This window comes from Danio rerio, chromosome 4, assembly GCF_052040795.2.
Source record: "Danio rerio strain M-AB ecotype USA chromosome 4, GRCz13ab, whole genome shotgun sequence".
Taxonomy (NCBI): domain Eukaryota; kingdom Metazoa; phylum Chordata; class Actinopteri; order Cypriniformes; family Danionidae; genus Danio; species Danio rerio.
Window position 1 is genome coordinate 64,319,373 of NC_141024.2, and position 18,999 is coordinate 64,338,371.

Here is an 18,999-nt window from a genome sequence, read left to right on the forward strand (position 1 = left end):
TTGTTTTTGACAGTGAATCTGAGGCACAAATAAAGTGTGACTTTGCTTTGTAACAGTTTAAAACAATTTATAAGCTCATCGTAAAAATAATAGCGTATATAAAACCGCTAAATGCATTTTAAATTCAAGATTTAATTTAAAAGGTTATTATTTAAATTGTTTATGGAGTGATCATGTTTATTTATGTAAATACTGCATGACTTCGCTGTGCGTGCGAGCGCGTCTCATTCCAACACTGTTGCTATGGGAAACGACATGACACGACGACACCACCTGAAAGAAACAACAACTTCTCTCACGCTGCTGTTTTGACTGTTTTTAGGCAAGTTTAGTCCCTAAAACAAGGCAAATACTACATAAAACTGTTCCTCTCACTTTTATTATTGGTAATTGATGCATATTCTGTTAAATATTTATGTTATATAAAATTGGTTAGTAGAGATGCTCCTATCAGCATTTTTGCGGCCGATCACCGATCGCCAAAATCAGGATCTGCAGATTGCCGATCACAGAATGGCAGGGGAATGGCCATTCAATTAGGGCAGTTACGGTCACCATGACAACCGCGTCACCGTAATAGATGGCGGCGAGGGAAAAAAGCCGCCTATAATCAACTCTTATAAACGCAAACGCCCAGCTAGTCAGTCAGATGTCGCAGAGGCATTTCCAGTAATGGCCTGGTGCAAAAAAGAAAGTGATGAATAGAAGACATTGATGAGAAATGGAGAAACATATTTAGTAGGTTAAGAACGTGCCGCTCCGCAGTGTAGAGAAACCTGCTTTCCGAGAAATGTGGGATTTCGGAACAGAAGCAAGAAACAGTATCTGTGCATTTGCGCTACAAGCACACCATCTGAACGTGTATTGCTGGAAACATTAGCTGCTTTTCCACTATCGTGCCAAACCGTTCTAAAAACACTTCGGTATGGTTACGGTTGTTTCTCTACTTGAGCCTGGAACGGCGCGGCACGATTACAAACCGTTCTCGGCACGGAATTCTCGGCACGGTTAGACAACCGTGCTGAACTGTGCTGACAGATTCTGTGTGTTGACGTCGCGACTCGGTTGCTAAGCTACCACAGCTGGCTCAGCAGAATGTCATCAGACATCCTCAATAAACTACAGTGCATTTAATATAAAATAATGATCCAGGTCTAAACGATACAGTTTGAAAAGGGTTTTAAAACCATAGAGCATCCCTGGCAGAGAAGTGAATAACTCATCACATTCTAACGAAGATATTTTATTCATTAAAGTTATTATTTTATTGACTTGGGCCCTTACGATCATGGCCTCCCAATCATCCCCTCTCCACCGAATTGGCTCTATAACTGTCTCTCCACTCCACCAATAGCTGGTGTGTGGTGAGCGCACTGGCGCCGTTGTCCTGTGGCAGCCGTCGCATCATCCAAGTGGATGCTGCACACTGGTGGGGGTGTGAAGAGACCCCCTCATGATTGTGAAGCGCTTTGGGTGTATTGCCATACACAATAAATGCGCTATATAAATACACATTACATTACATTACATTACATTACATTGAATACAGACCTACTTTGCCTGCTGAATGTGAGTTTATTGCACGCAGCGCTGTATTTCACAGCACAAAACTCGCTCTGATTCGGGAGAGACATGCCAACGACTTGTGCTGCTGACTTTTTTTTCCTGCTGCGCATCGAATAAAGCGAATAAAATCACGCTTTGCATCGTCGATGTCCAAATTCCACAACAACATCATTATATCCATGGAACACGAACTTGCAGACTCTTTTAACAACGAGGAAATAATTGCACTTTTTAATTCAAAGCCAGGACAGCTTGTTAATACCGGTGAGACCACCTGAAGGACGGCGTGTTCGTGTTGTAATGTCGGCCGTTCAAAAGACATTGCTTGAAAGCTTTACGGAGCGGCACTGTAACTGTCCAAGGTACTGTTGTATGATTTATATTATAGCATATGCACTAATAAACAAGTCAAAAGAATGAATGAATTAAATGAATATGGATTCTTAAATGTCAGTATTGCTTTTACTCAAAAAATATCAATACGTTTTGACAAATGTTTTATAAAAACAAAATGAGCAATTTTCATCATTTCAGCTATAGGCAATTATATGATTCAGTTATACATAAGTTATATGACATTTATGAGGCATGTAACATGTTTCTGTGTTTTTTTTTGTGGTGATCTTTAATATAGCTACGCAAATATTTTCTAAAACGTCTAGCAATAATTCGCCTACAGCTTGTTAGTTAATAATGAAGACAAAAATAATTATAAAAATAAAAATAAAATGATCAAAATAAAAAGATAATAAAGCAGCATTTTAGTGCTTTATATGCTTTAAATCCTGCAATATATGTGTTGTTTCATATTCGTTTTTTTCACTTGCTGCATTCGTTATTTAATGTTTGAATAGTAAAACAAATAACAGCCATCGCTTAAATGGTTTCATTTTACTATCAAAATGTAGTATATTTTATATCATTATCAACTTTTGATATAAATACGCAGTGTAATTTAATTAATTGTTAAAAATGAAATAATTTATGTGCTGTTTTTATTAGTGAAAGTGCCCGCTCACCTTTGACAAGGCCTGTCCAAAACGATATTTTTGCCACTATAATGCAAATGCACTATTATTGTTGTCTTATCATTGTTTTTTTTCTGTTATGTTCAGAGATTTTAAATATTATTTATTTCCCCTCCAATTATTTTTAATCATCACGTTACATTTTGGTAATTTTCCCTCCAAATAAAATTTAGCCAGAGCTGCGCAACATATAAATAAATAAGGGTGCACATTTAGCACCCCTATTTGATAGAGCAGCATAACAGTGTTTAGTCACATGCTTTTGCTTTTATGAAAAATAAATAATTAAATAGTTTCGGCTCTTATTTAACTTTAATTGAACAAAGGGAGCCGTTTACATTGCGTTACCAAGGCAACTACTGATGCGTTTTGTGTAATGTTTTAAAGAGCTTTGTCGCAGCACGACAGTGGAAAATGAAACCGTATCCGTGCTGTCTGGCCCGGTTTGGCACGGAATGGAACAGTTCTGTTTAAAGAACGATTCAGCACGATAGTGGAAAAGCGGCTATTATAATCCCACTTAGGTCTTCACTTAAACTGGACAAAGTCAACATGTTAGTTTTTCTGCCAAAGAATTTAAAATATGAATAGAAAACAAAAGATGGACAGAACCTACGCTGGTTTTTTAAACATCTGACTTATATTGTCACTAGCAGGCTCTTTTTGCACTTCTTATAATTATTGCTATTTATACTATTACGGATTAGTAAAGTGCCATTCAGGCTATTTGTTAAGTACTTAAATATGTAACAATTAATTATTATTATACGGTTTCAAGCAGTTAAAGTTATTTGATATTTAACTACAATATTTTTAAGCAGTTTTGTGTTGTTTTATTAATGAAAGTTCAAAAAAAAAACATGTACGTTTATACGAATGTTTTATTAATTAATATTTAATTAAGTTATAAGTTATTCCTTAATTTTTATGTAAAAGGTCAATTAACTTAGGTAGGCTACTTTATTTCTAGGTGGTACGGGAGGAAACTTTTTTTGCCCGTGAATATGTTCTCTCTACTTAAAAAAAAAAAAATAGATAAATATTATTATATATATATATATATATAAATATAACAAAATCATTCTTCATAATCGGATTTACACATACAATAAAACTATTGTGCCGACAAGAACAAGTCTAGAGAGAGAAGAGTTAATAATATGCAATAAATATTAGTTAATATTAATGATCATAAATTCGAACTGCGTTATGATAAACGCCTTCACAATGTCATGTCTACGATCTTTTTTGAAGAACAGATAATCCATGTCGTCTCCCCAGGCAGGTTTTCATCTGCTTTTTTTTTTCTCTTCTCGCTACAAACAATAAAGTATCAGCGCCAGACCAGTGGTTTAAATTATATTTTCTTTCCTGATTTCTTTCCGTTTTATTTCAAAAAACATAAATGTATAAAGTTTTGTATTGAATATATATTTTTAAAGATTAGCATTCAGCCTATACGCAGTGCATATGAGAGGTTGATGCGGCAAATTTCCTTCACTCATACACTATACACATTTCATTTATGACACTGTAAACTTGACTTCGCAGGCTGGTCATCTTTAGACTCAAAAGGCATTTTTAAGTGTCCTAACTTGAGACTGCTGCTGGGATGTTTCTTATTGTTAGCAATGTCAAAATGAAAGCAAACATTAAAAAGGGTTTTGGTTGTTATTATAGGAGAATTTCTGATGCATATAGAGGAACTTTTATTATGCTATCACTATATAATCTGCCACTATTAAAATATAGAAATACACTGTTAAAACATATAGAAATACATTCAAGTGATGCAGAGAATAACACACAGACATGCAGGGCCTTATAATTGACGAAAACACACACAGGCATACAGGGCCTTATAATTGAGGGCCTCACAATTGAAGCACAGCACGTCATGTGCCTAAATGAGAACATTCAGATAGAGCGTATGCAATACATTTAGACAAAAGTATGTACTGACCAAGACAAAAACAACCCTTGACAAAATAGCATACATAAGGAGAATCATTTAGAAAGTATGGAAACAACATGATCATGTGCAAACACATGATTTTAAGCACATGCTATATGACCTTAAGATATGTAAAAACAGAAAAACATACAGCCATTAATTAAAAAGCTAGGATACTATTGGAGCCGGGAAATCGCGTGATGCTATACGACATGTCAGGATGACTATGGGAAAAAACTGTATATAAACTGTGGGTTTTTGAACATTGGTAGGAGAGAGATCGATCGACCAACTCTGCTGTAACAATAAACTGCTTCAACTTGAGAACTTCGAAGACCTCAGCCTCTTTTTTGAAACTTAGAAGATGTTTGTCGAGATCCAGCGCAACTTTCCACAACATTATCAATTGTATTGTTTCGTTTTAATAATAATGAATATAATAAATTATAATATTGATTATAGTGTAGACTAGTGTGCAGTGTCCAACAAAACATTTTTATTAGGTTACTCTAGACCTAATCCCTAACTGAAAAACAAATGTGAAAATGTAGTTGCGTCTCTGCTAAAACTAATTTAAAGACAAATTTCTTTTGCAATTTTTTCCCTTTAGAAATCAAGAGAGCTGTATTGAAAGAATTAGTTAAATAAAACGAATGAAATGAATGTCCTTTCCTGTGTGAGTTTAGTGTGGCTCCACGTGTGCGTTTTAAAGGCTACTAGTGCACCCTGACCTGACGCGGGGACCAGATCTCTGCACTATTGCTTTAATTTCACAGTTTTCATAATTTCATTGCATTTTCATATGGTAAAATATCTACATTTTTGTTCTGAAAGTAGTATCAATGATGGGAGTGTTAGTAATTAAAGGCAGAAAGAACTGTTACTTTTGAGTGAACTTCTGTCACAGATTATTTTAGTTTTTAGTATGATTGACATATAAGTACTAGTGCATAAAATAGATACTAATATCTAATGATTAAGTACTAGTGCCTAATGAATAAGTACTAGTATCTAATACTTGAGCACCAGTATCTATTAATTAGGTACTAGTATCTAATTATTAATTACCAGTAGTTAATGAATAACTAGCAGTACATAAAATATGTACTAGTCCCAGTTGGAATACATACTAGTCAAAACTGAACAGTTGATATCTCAATGACAGATCCCATAGAAATCAATGGAAAAAAATTGTAACTATTAACAACAGAATAGTTACTTGTCACTACTAAAATTAGTACTAGTATCTAATAAATAAAAACTATATATTAATAAGTACTACTTAATGAATAAGTACTAGTATCTAATAGATAAAAACTATATATTTAATAAGTACTATACTTAATGAATAAGTACTAGTATCTAATAAATAAAACTATATATTTAATAAGTACTATACTTAATGATTAAGTACTAGTATCTAATAAATAAATAAAAACTATATAAGTACTATTTAATGAATAAGTACTAGCAGTGTCTGAGCGCTAAATAGAAAGATAGTAATGTATTTAATTTATTTTATTTTGTATTATTTTTGGCCTGCTTTTTGCCAGCTGTTGTGCTGCCACCTATGGGGCATACTAGTCACTGCACTGTAGGAAAGTCAATATCATGTGAACCTAATCAGCAAGAAGCATGGCAGTGCTTTATGCCTTTATTGGACACTTTAAAAAAGACGGGGGAACTCATGTTGCAACTGGTAAGCTCCGCTCTGCTGTTGTTTATCTGAAAAAGTCGTGTGAGTAATTTACGACAAGTGATTGGCTTTTTTGATCAGCACTTTTGGGGTTAGCTGATCAAGCTATTTTTAGCCAATATTGTGATCAGCGGCCAATCAATCGCAGCATCACTAATATATATATATATATATATATATATATATATATATATATATATATATATATATATATATATATACAGTTGAAGTCAGAATTATTAGCCCCCTTTGATTTTTTTTTCTATTTTAAATATTTCCCAAATGATTTTTAACAGAGCAAGGAAATTTTCACTGTATGTCTGATAATATTTTTTTTTTTAGAGAAAGTCTTATTTCTTTTAATGAAATGCAATGAAGTCAGTTATTAATTTTTTAAAAAACATTTTCGGGACAAAATTATTAGCCCCTTTAAGCATTTTTTTTTTCAATAGTTAACAGAACAAACCATCATTATACAATAACTTGCCTAATTACCAGGGCCAGACGGAATCTGCGGACGTTTTCTGCTATTTCTGCTGAGAATTTTGGTAAAAATCTGCAGATTTCTGCGAAATTATTTTGGGAGTATCCATCAGAGTATCATAACTAAAACCTTAATATATGAAATAAAAAGTAATAAATTACAGTATAAAAACTGAATAAATTTAGATATACACATTAACTCAAGTAAATAAACAGAAATAATGATGGGCTAAAAATATGCAGAAATCTGCGTGGCGCAGATTCCGTGTGGGCCTACTAACTCCTAACCTGCCTAGTTAACCTAATAAACCCAGTTCAGCCTTTAAATGTCATTTTAAGCTGTACAGAAGTGTCTTGAAAAATATCTAGTCTAATATTATTTAATGTCATCATTCTTTCATTCATTCATTCATTTTCTTGTCGGCTTAGTCCCTTTATTACTCTGGGGTTGCCACAGCGGAATGAACCGCCAACTTATCCAGCAAGTTTTTTACGCAGCGGATGCCCTTTCAGCCGCAACCTATTTTCGGAAAACATCCACACACACATTCACACACATTAAACACTACGGACAATTTAGCCTACCCAATTCACCTGCACCGCATGTCTTTGGACTGTGGGGGAAACCGGAGCACCCGAAGGAAAGCCACGAGAACGCAAGGAGAACCTGCAAACTCCACACAGAAACGCCAACTGAGCCGAGGCTTAAACCAGCGACCCAGCGACCTTCTTGCTGTGAGGTGACAGCACTACCTACTGCGCCACTGCTTCGCCCTACTGTCATCATGGCAAAGATAAAATAGATCAGTGATTAGAAATGAGTAATTAAACTATTATGATTAGAAATGTGCTGAAGCAATCTTCCCTCTGTTAAACAGACATTGGGGGAAAAAATTAGCAGGGGTCCTAATAATTTAGGGGGGCTAATAAGTCTGACTTCATCTGTGTATATATATATATATATATATATATATATATATATATATATATATATATATATATATATATATATATATATATAGCGATATCACACTCATAGCAGTGTGATATGGCTGTATATCAGCACTAGTGGAAGGCGTGCGTTAGTGTCCACCAGTGCTGATTTACAGCCATATCACACTGTTGTGAGTGTGATATTGCGTTTATACAACAGGGTTGAGTTGAGGTCTCTGAATAACACTGTTGAGAACTGGGATAGGAAAGTAACCATACTGTGGTGTTAGTAACTGTATCGTGCACCGGGTTTTGTGTGGCCGCTGCGATCGGATACTGTACCAAAGTTAAAGACCTGGGGGTGTTACAGACTGTACCAGAGTGGGGTGAAATTACAGGAGTTTTCTGGTAGAAAAACAAACGGGAGGGTTGCGGGAGATTGGTCTGAAAGACAGGAGACTCCTGGGAAAATTGGGAGTGTTGGCAGGTATGCTTACCAGTTTAATACTGATTTGATCAGCTTTATCAGCACTGTAGATGGTCCTCTGCTTGTTACTGTATGTGGGTGGAGTAATACAGAAGGGTGAAGCTGGACCAGTGCTGTTATTGCAGAATTTCACACGGCTATCAGCCAATCAGATTTAAGAACCAGGCAGAACTTTTGTATATATATATATTATAATTTACTGAAAGATTCTCTGCATAAGAAACTAAATCTGCCCACAGGAGTCTGTAAATGAGTCGCCAAAGTCATTGATTCATTTGATTTACTCAAACAACTAATTCATTCAGGAATGACTCTCTTTACTGAATTGTTGGTTCATATAAAATATTCAAAATGGTCCATGTGTGAGCAATAATGTAAAACACAAAATACCTTTTGGCAGATGATGGTGTTTTCTCTCTGAAATTTGGTGGATCCCTTTTAGACCAGTCACTCTTCAGAGACACAGAGCTGGACACACATGATCCTGATCTCACACTGAACACACCAGAGGAAAAGGAGTATCATAATCTGCTGCAATCATTCATAATTTCCTGTGAGCTCAATAAGCTAAGGTTAAACCTTTATTCTTCACTTGTGTTGCCTCTTCCTATAGCAGCTGAATGTGTGTTAGATTAGTTTAAGTGTTCACTGTAGTTAAAGAAGCATTACTTGTACAACTCTTAATGTTCATTATTTGCTCATAAATGTCCCTAATCATGCCGAATTTTACTTTTTGGATGTCAAAAAAATTATAACTAAAAAAGCCTGTGTGTTTTTATTTGTTCTATAGTTTAACAAACAAAAAAGTACGTCTTTTGTCATTGCAGTAATACATTGCTCACTAAAATAACATCCTAGGTCTGAAGGAATGAATTATTCTTATTAAATACTTTGTTATTTACATAGCTGAATGCGCTGAAAACAAAATCGCATAAAAATTATCAATGTAAATCCTATTTCTTAACCCATTGAGGTCTGGATTTGGATTCACACTCAAAATTGAAGAGGAAAAACACACTACAGGCTGATCTAACTTTGATGCAGTGTCCTTGGGGCTCAGTAGAGTGCGTGGCCTCCACATGCCTACAATTTCTGGGCATCCTCCTGATTAGGTGGTGGATGATCTCCTGAGGGATCTCCTCCCAGACCTGGACTAAAGCATCTGCCAAATCCTGCACAGTCTGTGGTTCAAAGTGGCTTTGGTGGATGGAACGAGATTTGATGTCCCAGATGTGCTCAATTGAATTCAGAGTCTCGGGTACAAGCAGGCCAGTCCATTGAATCAATGCTTTAGTCTTGCAAGAACCGATAGCACTCCAGCCACATGAAGTCTAGTGTTGTCTTGCTTTAGGAGGAGCCCGACAGCACAGGTATATGGTCTTACAAAGGGTATGTGGATCTCATCTCGGTACCTAATGGTAGTCAGGCTACCTCTGGCAAACGCTGCATCTGCATCAGAAATGCCACCTCACATCACACCAGTCATGCTGGAAGATGTTGCAGGCAGCAGAATGTTATTGATGGTAGGATCGATATAATTCACAGTTCACATCAAGTGCCATCCAGGATGAGCTGCACTACCAGAGCCACTTGTGTATTTCAAGAAGGTTATTTCTTATGAACTAGAAATTAATGTTCACGGTTTAGATGTCTAAAAATAACAATAAAGTTTGCTTGTATTTTGTTTTATTTTTCTTTATAGTTTAATAAAGCACAATTGAAGTTTTGGTGCCATTTGTCATTATATTAATATTAGTCTATATTAAAAAGGTCTTAAATAGGTCTATAAATAGTTCGAAACCTGGTTAACGGGGGTTTTAGTGTAAGATCAGTTTCATTAGGCTAATGCATTAGCATAAAAAAATCTATATTATTTACTTTACAAACTGTCTAAGGCAGGTTAGGGCAAACTTGATCCAGAAGGGCCAGTGTCCTGCATAGTTTAGCTCCAACCCTATTCAAACAGACCTCCCTATAGAGTTCAAGTGATCTTGAAGACACTGATTAGTTTGTTCAGGTGTGTTTGACTAGTTTTGAAACAAAACTCTGCAGGGACACCAGCCCTCGAGGATCAAGTTTGCCCATCCCTGGTCTAAGGGGTGATAATAATAGTTTTATGAATTTGTGGTACTTTATTTACTTTATTTATTGTTAAAAAAATGTGATTTTAGAAGAGTGACTGACACGTTATTAAAAAATAAAATAAATCATTCATACCTTTGTGCAGATGGTGGTGTTTTCTCTCTGAAGTTTGGTAGATGTTCTTCTTTAGACCGGTCACTCTTCAGAGACACAGAGCTGGACACACATGATCCTGATCTCACACTGAACACACAAACACACCAGAGGAATAAACTGCAGGACAAACTTTAAGAGTTTAATGAGTTTGTGTAGTTTAATTCAGCACAAACTAATTGTTGGCTGAAAGTCTGTCTGATCAGGTCTGCTACACAGATATCATGGGTAAACAGACACATGACTAGGCCCACACGGAATCTGTGCACGCAGAATTATTAATTCTGTATATTTACTTGAGTAAATGTGTGTAAATCTGTAATTATTCAGTTTTTTATTAATTAAAGTAATATTATTGACTAATATGAAAATGTTCATCTGATTTATGCACAATGCAGTTTGTACAGTCATATTTTCAGTCTTTTAGTAGAGATATTATACGAGACACTTGCTTTGTTTACCAAATAAAGTGAATCTTATTGGATTTGCATTTTGAACATTAAATAAAAGTTTAAAAGATATTTTTTTATTTCACATATTAAAGTTTTAGTCATTATACTCCCAAAATCATTCTGCAGAAATCCACAGATTTTTTACCAAAATTCTCAGCAGAAATAGCAAAAAACGCTTGCAGATTCCGTCTGGCCCTACACATTAACACACATTGAGCTCTGGTAAAGCTGTCTGTACTCTAGAATGATCTAAACACATTTGCTGAAGCTGTAAACTGAAGCTTTGTCCATCATGTGATCAGGCAATAGCAACACAAATAAGTGCATTGTTGTTGGTCTTTGTTCTTCAGAGAAAGTGTTGAAATAATGGTGTAAAAACAGAGTCAATACCTGTGTTTCTCTGAGAGAGAGTCCTTTACTCGCTCCTCTGCCATACTGCAGCTAAAACACCAATGCAGACATTAGCAGAGCTTTGAGGAAACAGTCAGCCGCTGACCATCACCTGAAGATGACAATATACTGAGATGAAGAACAGCACACTTTATAGCAATCAATGCTCACTTCACTAACAACACTGCACTCAAACACACTACATGATGAGGGAGAACACTAACAACACCTTACTGAAACAGACCACATGATGAGGGATAGCACAAACTGACTTTCAGCCATTTCACATCAGATATATATATATATATATATATATATATATATATATATATATATATATATATATATATATATATATATATATATATATATATATATATATATATATATATATATATATGATTAAGATTAACATTAATGCAGTTGGTTTCACCCCTGATCTGTATTGAGGTAAAGCTGGTTTTATATTTACACATTCAGACTTTCTCCTTGACTAAGAAGTATTCTTTGCTAAATTGTGAAATCGTATAAGCTATAAGTTTAGTCAAATAAATGGTGCTAAGGTTGTTTTAGAATCATATTCACATCTGATTTCATACCAAATATTCAAAGTATCATGGTAAACACTATAGGGAGCGTGTCACAAGTTGTCATTGAACGAATGTGCGAATTTAAAACCAACTTTACCTCAGTCTCATCTGACACCTCAGATATTTCAGATTTGATCATTTAATATGTATTTTTCTGTCACGATAACTTCTGCTTTAGACAGCTATTAACTTATTATTTTATTTATTTATTTGCTTAGTTAATAGTTAGTTAGTATTGAAACGTTACCAGCAGGCCCGGCTCCAACCAATATAGAGGTAAAGTTGGTTTTATATTCTGATATTCAGACATTCCCCTTAATAATATCATTTCAGAAAAGTATTCATTGCAAATTCTAAATAGGGAAATCATAATAGCAGCCAATGACTATCAAAGTACAACATGTTCACAGTCAAATAAACAGTGTTAATGCTGTTTTCAAGTCATACTTGCATGCTAATTCCAATCGAATATTTAAAGTAACATGGTAAACAATATATAGACTGCTAAATGAACGAATGTGTAAATATAAAACCAACTTTACCTCCATCCAACCAATTTGGCGCCCTAGGCAAGATTTCAGGTGGCATCCCTTCACATAGCAGTAAATTCCACTGCTAGTGTACACCCAACAAACACATTTACGTTGTAGCGATGTCTGCACAACGTTGTATTTTTTCAAAGGCAACGTTGCCGCTTACGTGCTCGCTACATTGTCACAACGTAGAAATGTAAGACGTGAGAAGGCTGTAGCAACGTTGTCGTGCGACATTCAGCAACCACGAGGCGGCGTTCTTACTACTTGTATTGATATTTTTTTGTGGCAGTTTATCATTACTGCCTAGAATACAGGATAAGCAGCAATTCTTTTCCAGTATTGCTTAATATGAAATATTGTTCATTTATTTTTCCTATTTAATTTAAAAACTGCATGTGTAAACTTTAAAGTGTAAAAATGCCACACAAATGAATATAATCAAACTTTTTATTATATATTTCACAACATTTAATACATACAGTACACATACAGTATCTAATTATAAGCAAACAGTATAAAATAAAGTTCAGATTATATATATATATATATATATATATATATATATATATATATATATATATATATATATATATATATATATATATATATATATATAATTAAACTAAAGGGTAAACAAACAAGAAAAGTAAACAAGAAATCATTAAAATGTAAATAAATATATAAATAAATATATAAATTAAAATTCAAACACTGGGCAGTGAAGCTCTGGACTGGAGAATACAGCAGACCGGGGAGCGCAGCTGAAGACCAGTCGTAGTTGTTGGTATGGAGAAAGCAGTCAGAGGAAAAAACAAATTCAACGGATAATCCAGCTTCAGAGATCCACAGCAGACAAAAGTCAAAATAGGCAGTGAACAAGAGAGGACAGATCAGAGCTTGACACAACAGCACTACACAGGAAATGACTATGACTAGCAAGTTATTGAAGTTTCAGACATTTATTGTAATTTCATTACATATAAAATCTCCAGAGTAATTATGTAGCCTACTTTATTTTAATGTTTTAATAATATATTATATACCAAAATTACAAACAATTAAATAAATTTAGAGATACAGGGAAAACAGGTTTGAGTTAACAGAAGTCAGAGTTAGTCTCCGAATACTTATTTACTGTAAATTATGAGAAGAGAAAGAAGAGGTCCTGTAGTTGTGGCGTTGCTCGCTGTTAATGAAATGTTAAACTTAGTGTCATTTCAATAACAGCTGTACAAAATAATAAAGTAATTTTTCATAAGCATGATCTATTTTCCACATTATGGACATGCGGTTTTAGGTAACATAACTACATTTAATAGTAAATAGAATAGTATACTTCTTACCTCATTCAATTCTTCTTTCCATCAGGAATTACAGCAACACTGATCTGAGGTGAATGCAACAGCTGAAAAAATTCTGAAAGACAAGTTACATAAGTAATTTGAAAACAACAGTGAGTGATTAAACAATAGTTTCATGCAACTTACGCATAATTAAAATCCAGAAATTATCAATAGAAGATTACCTCCATGTAAAAATAGCCTGTTGAGCAAAGAGAAGAGTGGGTTTTAAATAAAACATCAAAAGACCAATCAAAATAGAAATTTAGACTAGCAGACCTTTTAATTACTATCTATATTAATTAGGCATATGAACCTCAATTTATATACTTTAACTTATAGGGATAGCTCACCCAAAACTGACAATTCTGCCATTTTAGCCTCATTCTTTATTTGTTCTAAACTTATTTAGCTTTTTTTTCTGCTAAACAATAAAGAAGATATATTAAATAAAGCTGGAAAACTGTAACTATTTAATTCCATAGTGTTTTCCTACCATGAAAGCAAATGCTTACAGTCTTTAGTGTTCAACAGAATAAAGAAACAAAGGTTTGGAATCACTTATTATTTACAGGGCAAATAATTCGTGAGTACATTTCATTTTTGAGTGAACTGTTCCTTTAACGGGACGCAATCTGCACATAGATGTTTTGTTTTTAAAAGTTATTTTGTGTGTTTTGTAAAAAGTGGGTCGGCTCGTGTGATGAAGTATCATACTAACTGATCACGATGGATATGGAAAAAACTGAACTTCAAAAACATTATTGTCCATTTGACTAAAGACAAGGCGTAGGTAAATAATCAGGAAATGTTTTATCGAGAGATTTAACATAATGATTTTAATGTTGTTGCCGTCCGTTAACGGAATGCCGAAATGTTACTCGCTAGTAATATCTTCATTACGGCTTTTGTGTGTGTGTAATGTTGGAACAGATTGTTGTCGAAATCATAGGTTTGTTTGAATATTCACGATTTATGTATCTTATTTAGCATGAAGAAATAAAGCAATACTCACGTCTCCTCGGTCGTTGATGAATGAGACGACGGCTTGTTGAAATTTAAACTGATTCAGCTGTGACCAGTAAATGTTGTACAGTGGTCGTCCACGCCACCTAAGCACAACCTAAAGCATGCGACCCTCATGATGTTTAAATGGCAACCTTATGACATCGTTGTGACAACCTTTAGAAACAACGTAGAATCCTCAACCTTTTTGCAATGTTGGTACAACGTTGTAGGAAGGTCGCTACGTTGAGGCAACGTTGTGTGTTTGTTGGGCATACAGTCATAAGAAACTAAATAGCTTTTTGATCGACTACTGCAAGCTGGGAAAACATCAGATAAATATGCCAATGCAATTAACAAAATTGCTGAACATATCTAATATTTACACATTTGCTTGAGGAAGAAATGATGGGGACTGTTATTGCAGTTTAAGGATCATCCGCACTCTTCCGGTTAACGAAAGCTCTGCTTTCACTTTCGATTTCCTGACTGTTTTAAGTTTATTTTGTGCTAAATGATGTGAAATTTTCGAGTCAACCTGATACAGAAGAGCACAAACACTTTTAAGAGATAGAAAATAACCCATTATATTGTTCAAATGACCATGTTTGGACTGTGTTTAATCGGTGTTTTAGGCTTTGAGCTTCAAGAGCAGACAGTGCTAAAAATCACGCTTATACACATATAAACCCATTTATCATCTTCACAAATCAGCGTAATGTAGAAGTGTTAAACTCACATGCAGAAGTACAGATGCTCTTTTGCAGCAGGAACACGATGTGAGCTCTTTGACGCTTTCGGTTTGTCAACTTCTTCAGTATTTTGGCGGTTGTCAAACTATAATGTGCTTTACCGCCTCCTGCTGGACTGGCTGATTCTAACATGCAGAGAGACGGGGAAAATCTCACCATAAATTCAAGGGAAATAAATCGCTGATTAAACAAAGAAATCCGGTTAAAATTGTAAATTCTTTCTAACAGACCAGATTCTTTCAGACATATATTATTGTACCTTCCATATGTTGACTCTATTATATTTTCAGAGTAAATGTAAGATTATATCTAATAAATACTTCTCTTAATATTTGTCTTTTGTATTGATAATCTTGACATTCTGTTATCACATGCTGCACATGTTTCATGCTGGTTACAATGTGAGTATAAATCATGTGTGTGCTTCACTATAAACACAGTGTCTTGTTTAGTCCTGTATGTGCTATTCTGAAGCGGTTACGATCATTTCCTCACTCCGATTATTCCCCATTTCTCTTCCTTCACAGATTTACCATTGGATTGTATACAGATGTCTTCCTGAGTCATTTATATCCCAGTGTTCCTGTCTCATACTCCCTGTCTGTATCTTTATTATAGTTTTGACTTATTCAGATTTAATTAATTTACCCTGAAGGTCTGTGTGTGAATGTGTTTGTGTATGGGTGTTTCCTAGTACTGGGTTGCGCCTGGACGGGGATCCGCTGTGTAAAACATACTCATTCTGCTGTGGTGGAATACCTTCCCTGCTGAAAAAACCAGCAAAGACCAGCATGATTTTCATGCTGGTCTATGCTGGTCAATGCTGGTTTAGCTGGTTTACCAGCTTGGTCTTGCTGGTGATGCTGGTAGACCAGCTTGGTTTTGCTGGTTGACCAGCTTGGTCTTGCTGGTAGACCAGCTTGGTCTTGCTGGTGATGCTGGTGGACCAGATTGGTCTTGCTGGTGATGCTGGTAGACCAGCTTGGTCTTGCTGGTGAAGCTGGTAGATAAGCTTGGTCTTGCTGGTAGACCAGCTTCGGCTTGCTGGTCAGGCTAGTCTACCAGCTTGGTCTTGCTGGTCATGCTGGTCTACCAGCTTGGTCTTGCTGGTTATGCTGGTAGACCAGCTTCGGCTTGCTGGTCATGCTTGTCTACCAGCTTAGTATTGCTGGTGATGCTGGTCTATGTTTGGTGGACAAGCAAGACAAAACTAATTTCTGACAACAGCATTTATTTTTTTTTAGTGAAGTTGAGAAATTTAACAGAAGAATTGCTCGAGAAATGAAAAATCTCCCCAACAAGAATTTAAAGCATTTTATTTTATATGTAATAAATACATTATTAATCCAAGTATTGTTTTTCACAATTTTTCTCTGCATTTTTTACAGCTCGATGACTTGTAGGACCTCATGAAAATTTATAAAAAAATAAAGTTTGGTGTGAGAAAATTACTCAGAGTACTATCATTTATTCTGTGAATAATAAGATAATGTTCATTCCCTCAACTCAATACTAAAGAGTTTGATAAATCCTTAATGATCTAAAAACAAAAAACAACAACAAAAACAATAAATGACTGAAAATATTTAAGTAACTGAACAATATCTATTTACAAATACAGTTAATTAAAATACAACAGACTTAATGCATTAAATCATAATCTAGTATGTTTAATATTTTATATAATAATGTATTCAATCATAGTGCAATAATTTAGAGTAGAAAAATAGTGTAATTTATAAATCAATAAATTCAGGTTAGGCAATTTTTCCAACAGCAGGTGGCACTGTCTGAGAAAACGATAGGTCTGGAAGTGCTGGTCTGAGCGAGCAGGTCTGAGCGTGCGGTTGGGTCTCGGGGCCTACAGCTTCATAATGTTGCCACAGAGACTTAGGGAATGGTCACCTACAGTGGTAGAAACGCGGAACTTTGTCTAGACACTGTTAACTGTGATACCTTCCCTACCCATGACAATGTTCTGCTAAATCCTGATTTCATCTTGTAACGCTGGACAGAATGTGGCCCAGGATCTTTGTCCAGTGCACGTGTTAGCAGTTGCAAGGCAGCAAAATTGATCCGTCCCTGGGTGGGCTTGAACCACCAACCTTTCAGTTAACAGCCGAAAGCGCTAACCGATTGCGCCACAGAGACTTAGTGAAAAGTCACCTACAGTGGTAGAAACGCGGAACTTTGTCTCAAAAGATCTGCTATATGAACCCTAATGTAATCTTGCTGAGAGAGAGAGAGAAAAGTAACAGAAATGCCCAACGTGGGGCTCGAACCCGCGACCCGGACATTAAGAGTCTCATGCTCTACCGACTGAGCTAGCCAGGCGGATGAGGAGTTCCCATTAAAACTAGACACTGTTAACAGTAATACCTTTCCTACCTGTGACAATCTTCTGCTAAATCCTGATTTCATCTTGTAACGCTGGACAGAATGTGGCCCAGGATCTATGTCCAGTGCACATGTTAGCAGTTGCAAGTCAGCAAAATGCCTAATTCGTCCCTGGGTGGGCTTCAACCACCAACCTTTAAGTTAACAGCCTAACGCGCTAACTGATTGCGCCACAGAGACTTGGTGAAAGGTCACCTACAGTGGTAGAAACGCGGAACTTTGTCTCAAAAGGTCTGCTATATGAACCCTAATGTAAGTTTGCTGAGAGAGAGAGAGAAAAGTAACAGAAATGCCCAACGTGGGGCTCAAACCCACGACCCTGACATTAAGTGTCTCATGCTCTACCGACTGAGCTAGCCAGGCGGATAAGGAGCCCCCACTAGAACTAGACACTGTTAACAGTAATACCTTCCCTAACGTGACAATATTCTGCTAAATCCTGATTTCATCTTGTAACGCTGGACAGAATGTGGCCCAGGATCTATGTCCAGTGCACGTGTTAGCAGTTGCAAGGCAGCAAAATGCCTAATTCGTCCCTGGGTGGGCTTGAACCACCAACCTTTCAGTTAACGGCCGAACGCGCTAACCGATTGCGCCACAGAGACTTAGTGACAAGTCACCTACAGTGATAGAAACGCGGAACTTTGTCTCAAAGTCTGCTACATTAAAGCTTATGTAAGTTTGCTGGGAGAGAGAGAGAAAAGTAACAAGAACGCCCAACGTGGGGCTCGAACCCACGACCCTGAGATTAAGAGTCTCATGCTCTACCGACTGAGCTAGCCGGGCTGATGAGAAGCTCTTTTAGGAACCAGAAACCGTTTACAGTAATACCTTCCCTACCCGTGACAATGTTCTGCTAAATCCTGATTTCATCTTGTAACGCTGGACAGAATGTGGCCCAGGATCTATGTCCAGTGCACATGTTAGCAGTTGCAAGGCAGCAAAATGCCTAATTCGTCCCTGGGTGGGCTTCAACCACCAACCTTTCAGTTAACAGCCTAACGCGCTAACTGATTGCGCCACAGAGACTTAGTGAAAGGTCACCTACAGTGGTAGAAACGCGGAACTTTGTCTCAAAAGGTCTGCTATATGAACCCTAATGTAAGTTTGCTGAGAGAGAGAGAGAAAAGTAACAGAAACGCCCAACGTGGGGCT

The 18,999-nt window shown here is 36.0% G+C and overlaps 1 protein-coding gene and 1 non-coding gene across 3 annotated transcripts in view; both read right to left on the reverse strand.

Annotated features, from left to right (window-relative positions):
• The window catches only part of si:dkeyp-77c4.1, a 65,242-nt gene extending 49,731 nt beyond the window's left edge, over window positions 1-15,511 (reverse strand). For both annotated transcript variants that reach the window (XM_087249683.2, XM_087249681.2), the window contains exons 1-4: window positions 15,435-15,511; window positions 11,225-11,336; window positions 10,365-10,472; window positions 8,538-8,642 (exon numbers count right to left, since the gene is read on the reverse strand). In XM_087249683.2, coding sequence (XP_087105809.1) covers window positions 8,538-8,642; window positions 10,365-10,472; window positions 11,225-11,268 — 257 coding nt within the window. In that variant the 5' untranslated portion in view covers window positions 11,269-11,336; window positions 15,435-15,511. The remainder of the gene's footprint in view (window positions 1-8,537; window positions 8,643-10,364; window positions 10,473-11,224; window positions 11,337-15,434) is intronic.
• A 3,046-nt stretch (window positions 15,512-18,557) lies between these two features.
• Window positions 18,558-18,630, reverse strand: trnak-cuu (transfer RNA lysine (anticodon CUU)). The gene has a single exon. It is a non-coding gene; the product is annotated as a tRNA-Lys (tRNA).
• Window positions 18,631-18,999: the final 369 nt, after the last annotated feature.